Source organism: Rhinocladiella mackenziei, assembly GCF_000835555.1.
Source record: "Rhinocladiella mackenziei CBS 650.93 unplaced genomic scaffold supercont1.2, whole genome shotgun sequence".
NCBI lineage: Eukaryota > Fungi > Ascomycota > Eurotiomycetes > Chaetothyriales > Herpotrichiellaceae > Rhinocladiella > Rhinocladiella mackenziei.
This window is the reverse complement of record NW_013550603.1, coordinates 4,387,715-4,396,353: the sequence shown is the minus strand read 5'-3', so window position 1 is coordinate 4,396,353 and position 8,639 is coordinate 4,387,715. Positions and strand designations below refer to the sequence as shown.

At 49.4% G+C, this 8,639-nt stretch overlaps 3 protein-coding genes across 3 annotated transcripts; 2 read left to right on the top strand and 1 right to left on the bottom strand.

The window, feature by feature from the left end:
• Positions 1-233: 233 nt before the first annotated feature.
• Z518_03352 (uncharacterized protein) lies at positions 234-876 on the bottom strand (the record flags this gene model as incomplete). Its single annotated transcript, XM_013420377.1, has 3 exons — positions 234-508; positions 578-682; positions 732-876. 3 exons carry the CDS (start codon positions 874-876, stop codon positions 234-236), a joined length of 525 nt encoding a protein of 174 aa, XP_013275831.1.
• A 764-nt stretch (positions 877-1,640) lies between these two features.
• On the top strand, positions 1,641-3,610 carry Z518_03351 (uncharacterized protein; the record flags this gene model as incomplete). Its single annotated transcript, XM_013420376.1, has 4 exons — positions 1,641-1,816; positions 1,870-2,757; positions 2,811-3,070; positions 3,135-3,610. 4 exons carry the CDS (start codon positions 1,641-1,643, stop codon positions 3,608-3,610), a joined length of 1,800 nt encoding a protein of 599 aa, XP_013275830.1.
• Positions 3,611-4,397: 787 nt separating this feature from the next.
• On the top strand, positions 4,398-6,185 carry Z518_03350 (uncharacterized protein; the record flags this gene model as incomplete). The annotated part of the gene is made up of 1 exon (XM_013420375.1): positions 4,398-6,185. The coding sequence occupies one exon, from the start codon at positions 4,398-4,400 to the stop codon at positions 6,183-6,185; it is 1,788 nt and encodes a 595-aa protein (XP_013275829.1).
• Between the last annotated feature and the right edge of the window lie 2,454 nt (positions 6,186-8,639).

The following is an 8,639-nucleotide window of genomic DNA, read 5'->3' as shown; positions in this document are numbered from 1 at the left end:
AAGCAGCGAGGATATTGCCATTTTCCCTATTCAGCTTTGTTACATGGTAAGTCTGGCAGGAGCTAAATCATTCTCCAGAGAACAGCGTAATCTCCAGCTCCATTCACCAATCATATCCTAGAACGACTGAAGCCTTGTCACCTTAAGGGTTTTAGGTCGTGTTCTTTTGTGGGAACTCTCACCTATGTCTGGATGTCTCACTCCGAGCAGTGGTCTTTTACTGTCCTCTCAGCTTATGGGTCGTCATCGTCGTTGATGGGACCACTCTTATCCTCATGCGGTGCGGGAGTATCTTCCTCTCCAAGATCTGCCTCATCAATGGACTCTGATATTTTCTCTCCTTGATTTGCTTCGAGTCCGGCTCCAAGCCCCAAGATGTCTTGACTCTGGAAGCTCGTTGGCTGTCCAACTTCGATTTGCTCATTGGTGGTACGTTGTTCGTCAACATTTTCAAGCGCAACGCTACCACGATTCCTTTCAAGGGTTTCGTGATGAAGAGGGCAGAACTCTGCAAATGGGTGCCTCAGCCATTGACGTCTCTTATAGGTGTGGATTATTGTTGAGATCACCGCCTTACCATCATGGGTGTGGTTCTGATTGTGAATCAAAAGAGGCTTCGGCGTCGATGTCATCAGGTCGAGAATTCTGCCGTGCTCCATTTGCCCTCGCTCGGCACGGCTTACTGTTCACTGTCAGTTGATTATTGGCATGGGGACATTTCTAGGACTTACGCTCGTCGTCTGGAGAGGTTTGACACATGAGGCGGTAAGCGGCGACTGATGCTGCCCAGACCCCGCTCTCCCAAATTACCACCGAACTCGAAGGTGCACTTGGGTATATGGATCTGATTGCGCTAGGATTACCGGTTGGAGTCATGACCTGTGGTGCACGACGATGTCTGGAAGAACGCCGATGTTGAAAAGGGGTAACTGCGTTGGTTGTGGTCGACATTGAACTAAGGTGCTGATAACTGGATGGCTAAATTACGGCGAGAGTGACGATAGGCCAAGGGCTTGCCAACACCGAAAACGATTTCATGCACACACCAACCTGCATTAAGGCCGATTGACGTCACCCATACTTTCGAAATATCAGCGTTGCTCGAAGAGGCACAGGAGAAGACCTCGAGGTGTGATGAGGGAGACGCTGGACAAGTGTGCTCTTATGAGCGCTGTAGAGAGCTAGGGCTTGGTGCTGCTAGCGGGAAATGAAATGGAGGTCCTCCGCGCACACTGGTCGATTGGCAATTGGTACCGCCCTCATTCCCCCCCTGGAAGCGGGCGTTGTGGCGAAATGGCTCCTCTAGTGCGGTTTCTACAACCACTGCTCGTTGTCCTCTTCCAACTATCGTCATCCCGGTTTTCTGCAAATATAGTTTGCTTTGAGAGACACGATGCAAATTCGTGAACCCAGCAACATGTCGAAATGTAGTAATCTCCGTGCTCCTCACCAGGAAGAACCGTTGAGTCAGTCAGATTAAAAGTTGGCAAGTCGGAGGCGCGGGATCGGACAGAGTTGAATGCCAAGCGGCTCAGCCTTAGCTTCATCAGCCTTGATGCAACCGTGCTTCAAGTTCAACGCACCTGCGGCCAACCGCAATATGCAGGATTGCTCGTCCGCAAAATGTTCCTGGTCCTATTATGACAACATACAATGGCTCAGCAGGGCCTTTCGGAGGAATTGGCGACAGTGTCGATGACCAATCCGCAAGATGGGAAGCGCTTAGACCTGTGATCACCCGTCTGTATATTGACCAAGCCATGACTCTTGCCGATGTCCAGCAAACCCTCGAACGCGACTATCAATTTATTGCGCAGTGAGTCTATGTCTTCCGACTCCATCGATCAGCAATTACTGACAGGCGTACAGAACACACGCGTACAAACGGAAACTGCGCCAGTGGAATCTCGTCAAGAACTTGCGGAGGAAAGACATGAAACAAATCCTGCAGGCTTTAAAAATAAAAAATGAAAAGGACTTGCTGCAGAGATCTAGAAATAGGGAGATATCCGTCGATGGACACAAAGTTCGCTTTTCTGATCTCAAGCGATATATTAGACGCCACCAGTCTCCAAGAACCGGATCCGCCTCGGACGACGAGACGCCCACTCAATCTAGTGAGCGCAATCACGAAGTCCCACAGCAGACTGAAAAGCTGGGAGGCTCTGACACCATGTCGACCATGACTTTGCCTGGTAGCCCGCCGCAGCACGTGCTTGGACTAGATGATGGTCATTCTTCCAGTCTTCCAACTGAATGGTTTTCAGGAACAACATCAGATCAGCTTGTCAGTAGTCTTCCTTTTCCGGAGACTTCCGACGTTTCAGCAACGACAGATGGAAAGATCGATCAATGGTATCAGCTACCACAGACTTCGTCAAGGAAGACGACGATGATCTTGGAAGACGTGGAAGTCACCACTTTGGGTAAAATCACAAACATTCCGAAACATGAGAAGGCGAAAGTGAGAAAAGAACCGACGCATCCAGAGCTGTTTGGAGACCAGATACTCGAGGATTCTGCACTCCTTGGCGTTGGCACAGCGTCAACAACAGCCGGTGGTAGTGAAAGGGCGATGGATATGGAAGCGAGCGAGTGCAGCTCCAGCGGTCCACGAATAAATCTACAAGACTCAAAACGACTTTTCGCCTGCCCTTTCCACAAGTTTGATCCACCCCGCTATTCTGAGCAAAATGCGCTTGAAACCAGGTATCGTCGATGCTCTACCGTCGTGCTCCCAAGCCTTTCTCGCCTAAAGTAAGTCCTCCTATTGTTTGCAAAATGAAGGAATCGCTGATTCGCTTGTCAAGACAGCATATTTGGAGAGTCCATGCCTGCCCTGATTATTATTGCATGCGATGTTTCGAGACCTTCTCCAATGCAACAGAGCTGCATTCTCACTTGACTGCAGAAGTCTGTTCTCCGCGAGGAAGCAGTCCTTTTAGTGAAAAGGTTTCCCACGACCAAATGAATGCTATCAAAAGAAGAGCTATCAATCGCGGCCCTGAACAAACATGGTTCGCAATCTATGAAATTTTATTTCCTAGGGCAAAGAAGCCATCATCTCCATGTCAGTATCCTTTTCGGTGCCGATTACATACTGTCCAATTTAGGATGGGTATTAACTATTTTAGATGTGGACAACGGTCAGCGTACTGTTCTAGGTGATTTTATAACGTATTTCGAACAGCGTGTTCAACCCATGATGTATGACATCTTCAAAAACAAATTGAAAACAATGCCGCTGGATGCTTCCACCGAAGCAGGCATGAAAAGAATCTTTCGGGATACGGCAGAGGAATCCGTTTCCAACCTATCGTCAGATCCCTCTGCCGATACCATCTCGACGGACTGGGAACATAGGTCAGCAGCGGGATCATCTGAAGTCAGTCCGTATTGTGCACTTCCGCGATCTTCTTGGGTGGATCAATCCTCTGGTTGCCAACCCTGGTCTCTCGTGGCTCCAGACATTTCCAGCAACTGCGTGCCACACCCTACGTATGATGATATGTTCTTGCACCATAATACGTTGAGAGCCAATGGAGAAAACCTATTTTTCTCCTTAGACGACTCTCAGAGTACCCTGTCTCCCGCTCTCTGGGCCATTTAATCTGGCGCAAGAGGCTAGCATGTGTACGTTTGATGTTGAAGGTATTGAGATCAATCATGGGAAGCTTGTGGATGTTTCCACAGCACGACTGTTGGCAAGTTTCTGACTCGACAAGGCTGCCGGCAAACCTTAGATGCTTCGCTGGGATTTGAGAAGCTCTCGGTCCGAAAGTTTGATGTACTCTAGGCGTTCGGGAAGCTTCTGGCACTGACATGGACCGAATCCAGTTCGCTCTCAGCTTGTCCATGTCACGTATATTGATGCAATCCGGCCTCACAGTGCTAGGACATGCGCGCGGTCGCAGATCATGGTTGCAGGTCAAAGACAAGAGGCCGTCTCCGTTGCCAGGCCAGGGTGGCCTTGTGGATGGTGACCAGGTTGTGTTGCCAGTGTGGTTGCCTCAACCGAACAATCGTGCATGGAGATACGAGGTGTGATTTCAAGCGGGCAACTTTCACGAGACAGCATTAAAAGTTGAGGCTGATCAAAACTTTGATCGTGTGTTGTCAAATCGCACGACACATAAGCATGGCTGGAATACAAACTGGATTGGTCGCCTTTAGCTACGCCTTGAAAGCTGCATCACACTATGCTCATTCCAGGACTAGGCGTGGTTAGAGGGCGCCCAAGACGAGGATTTCTGCTCGACTAGCAACAGCCTCATGAGAATGAAGAACAATTTAGTCGCCATGCGAACCACAACTTCGCGCGATGAGTGTTGCTCAGTAGCACCTACTGTGTCACTAACATCACGTTAGCATCACGTCGGCATATCGGATCCGCCATAATGGAGGCACTAGGCACCGTCGCTTCGCTCGCGACCCTAACACAGATTGGAGACACAGCACTCGAGATTTGCCGCAGATCAAGGCATGCTCCAAGGGAACTGAGCCTGGCCGCATTACGAGTGGACGCTCTATCGAGCAACCTTGAGCTTTTGCGAACATTAGAAACCGATCTGAAGAACCGGGCCCCGGCCAATGATCCTGTTTGCATAGCCCTCAAACGGACAATCACGAACGTGGTAGATTCGCTCACTATGATACGAGGACTGCTACCAAAAGCTGTCACTGCGCCTGGTGCTCTTTCAAAGAGGAGTTGTCTGCGCTGGATCGTGGCGGACAAGGCCAATTACGACGAATTGATGACAGTATTGGTTGGAACAGAAAGCTCTATCAATACAGCCTTGCAGCTTGCGCAATGGTATCACAGTTCGTTCATGGCTTGGGGCATTTCTCACGATGACATGGGGAAAGTTCAGAACGCCGAACAAAAAGACTTCGAGGATAATAGATCAAATGAATCGCCGCCAAATGGAATCCTGCAACCTGGAGAGTCAGGTAACCAGACAAACAAAATCATGCCAGACACTAGGTTGGTGCAATGCATACAGACTACAGCCCCTCGTTGCCGGAGAAGCAGCCATCTATGGGGTCTGTGTAACATTATCCATACCAGTGCCTACGCCGCATCTTCCAATCGGAGCACATACGTCTTCTCCATTCAATTACAGCTTCTAGCACGGTTGAGCCTGAAGATTGATTTCATGGCCCGATCTTGGATGTGGAACAGCAGCTCGAGTCTGCTCTTCGATGGCGGCCGCATCAGCGTCAAGCAACTTGTTCCTCCAAACAACGCGTTCATGAAAGCATCGAAAGAGGGCGACATATCAACGATGCGAGCACTCCTTCGTACCGGTCAAGCTTCTCCCACCGAAGTCACCGAAGGCGGCGTGACTCCTCTGTGCCTGGCCATACAAAATGGTCATACGCAAGTGGTCGAGCTTCTACTGAATGAAGGGGCCGACGTGAACGAGCCGTTCGGAAAGAAACAGACTTCTCCACTTTCTTGGGCATTGAAGCACCGGCAAATTGACGTCTGCAGAACGTTGCTAAAGTACGGGGCATCCTTTTATCACCTAAGTATCTACAACTGGTCGCCCATCTTCTATCTTTGGTCCAAAACCATGCGCCATCCACCGTCGACTAACTTTATTTCCATGCTCCGGACGAATGTCATTGAGTTCCCGTGGCTTCATCGAGATGTTGTTGACACCGAAGGCTGGGGCCTCATGCATCGAGCTGCAGTCTTCGCCATACCTGAGGATGTTCAGATGCTGATGGATTCTGGTGTCGATTCATTTCAATCCATAGGTAAGTTGGGCTGGATGGTGTTGCATAATGTGGTCCATTTTGGCTTCCACGACAATTTTCACGTCCTCTATCCAGAGTACGAGAAGAGATACGGCAAGAGTGTCGCGACGGAGCTGCCCGATTCCAGAAACTGGACGCTATTGCATATCGCTGTTGCGAAAGGCCACGATCCGATTGTTCGAAGCTTGCTGGAGTTAGGTTCAGACTGGCATGCCTTGACGAGGCCGATAGAGGATAGCGATACGCCAGAAAGTGTTCGCGGTGTGAAGTGCTCGCCCATTCGCCTGGCGTTAGCATATGGAGAACATCGATATCGTGAGTTGCTGAGAGCAATCGACGACATCATCTGCTCCAAGGACGAAGATGAGTGGTATGATGCCGATGATCAGCTATGGTATGACGCGGTGGAATACATTGTGTAATGATACTGGGGCGTTGGTGCTGGATTTGTTCATCGTCTTTCTTTTCCTTTCTACGTCTGACGTTATCCCCATGAGCTTGCTATCACAGTTACATATGTTGCTTCTTCAGATTAGCCTCAGGTAGTTGCTGTTAATAATCGATCAGACATTCAAAGCGTCCAGCGAGACACGTCGAGCTTTGGAGGCGGCGAAATATATGCCACAAATCGAAGACACACATCAGGCAAGGGCGGGGACTGAGATATCTTGGGCTTGGACCAAGGATCCAACATCGGCCAGTAGCTCACAACGGTCTCCAATATTCTTCACCCACGACAGGCTGAAGTGGAACACCCGTCCAGCTGGTGGAAGGGCAATTGTTATCTAACGCACGATCTCTTGAACTTGCCTTGCCCGCCGAACCTTGCAGTCCGCATGACCCTTCTAGTAGATGAAGTCACCTTGGGTAGAAACTCCTAGTATGTTTCCTTCTCCGGGAGTCTGGGTATGAGACATGTACGGCGGCACGCACTATAATCCAGCTTCCGGGAAGGAATGCCAATGGCGTCGTTCCCAGTTTCGAGGAATACTTCAGCTCCTGTCAGCGCAGTTACAATTGGCAATGAGATGCCGAAAGTAAACTGTATCCTACCGGCACGACGGCGACAAACAGAATTCCAGGCTTTGGCCTTGACTCGGGCCATGGTAAGCCGAGCGGGGGATTGTACAGTCACAGCTCAGGATTACTTATTCAGGGCTTAGGTAAACCAGCAGGTACTCAGTTCTGAAAACGGAGATGGGCTTCGAAGAGGTCAGTTTTGGCCATTGTATAGGTGCTGGAAGCTCTCTTATTCTGAAGGTACAGTAGAGGCATTTTGTCGACGACACTGGCTCCGTTACATGCTAACACCAAGCTACAAGACATCTGAGAAGTCACCCCTAAAGTGTCGGCCGGTAGTTCCAGCACAAATTGGACCTTGCACTGATCAGTGGTCCATTTTCCAGATTATCTTTCTTGGCCAACTATCGCTCCAGGCTGGGTTTCTACCTGGTGTAATCGACATCATTTCCGAACCAGGACATACGGGGTCTCTACTGTCTTCCCACATGAAGGTTCGGAAAGTGTCTACATTGGCTGGGTCAAACAACCCATGCTAACTTTTGGCCCATAGTACAATCAGCTTTGCGGTGTCAATCAGGGCCGGCCGTTCGATCATAGCAAGCATATCATGTCCCATTCTCACATGTCGCACTCTATTCAGAGGGAGGAGAAGTCTTCACAGCTTCATCTCGCACTTTCGTACACAAGGCTATTGCCAGCGAATTCAAAAATCTTTTGGCCGCTCGTGTCAAGCATATCAAGCGAGGAAACCCCCTGGACCCGATTGTGTTACCCAGATTCTGGAAAACAGCCTGATCAATACGGAGGTGTTTGGGCCAGTTTGGGTTCCCCACGAGTTCAAGACGAAGGTTGAAGTAACTCAGCGAGCCAACAATGCTGAATGTATGTGGCATTTCCCACTTACCTGGAACCATTGTTACGTAGAATAACTGACGGAGGATTCCAGATGGTTTTTATGCCTCATTTTTCAGTACCAATATCAGCAAGGCTCCACGCGTCGCGCGCTCTCTTGAAGCGGGTCCTGTCGGCGCCAGCCCAGCTTTGCGATGCGGAGCTTTCGACTTGCCCTTTGGTGGCTTCAAAACTTCTGGCATTGGACGGCAAAAGAGATCTGAATCCCTTCTTTCGTGGAGTCAACGAAGGATAGGATACATCAATCACAATGTCTAGATGCGAGAAAAGGGCTTTAGTGCTCAGATCAAAGTTTTCTGTGAGACCACGGTTAGGCGAGAACCATCGCCAGCCAAGTTGCAGATTCTACTCACATTATTAAGATATTTCAGATAGCTTCATTGCGTTTGCGTTGACAGATTTGTTCTGTGTCACCATCATGCAAGCCCAAGTGTTATGATCTACACGTTATCTGGACACCTGAGCATGCCCGGTTGTCAAACTTGGGGGTTCAAATGAGTTGTATTGAATGCTCTGTCTTCTTTGGCAACTGGTCTTGCTAGATTTCTAGTGTAAACATATGCTTGGTTGATCCCTTTGCTACTTCTATTCTTCCCCTATATCTTGTATAGGAGCGATAATCCTTTCCCAGTAAAGGAGTACTGCTCATTGTTCGACACCGGTTCTCAGGGCAGATTGATTAACAAGAATAGAGATGACTGATGTCTAAGACAATCTGTGTGTGGTATGTCGGCCTTGTCCAAGCCAGGTGTATGCGCTCTTTCATGAGACATGACCACACAGGGCAGAGTTAAATCGTCCTTTCATCATTAAGCTCTCAAAGACGAATGCAATAAAGGCCCACGGACGTGCCTGAGCGAGAGGTGTCCGATGAGCATGTAACCATGTGAACTGAAAGTATCAGGCCAACCACACATTGGAAAGGCCTCCTGTTGCCACGC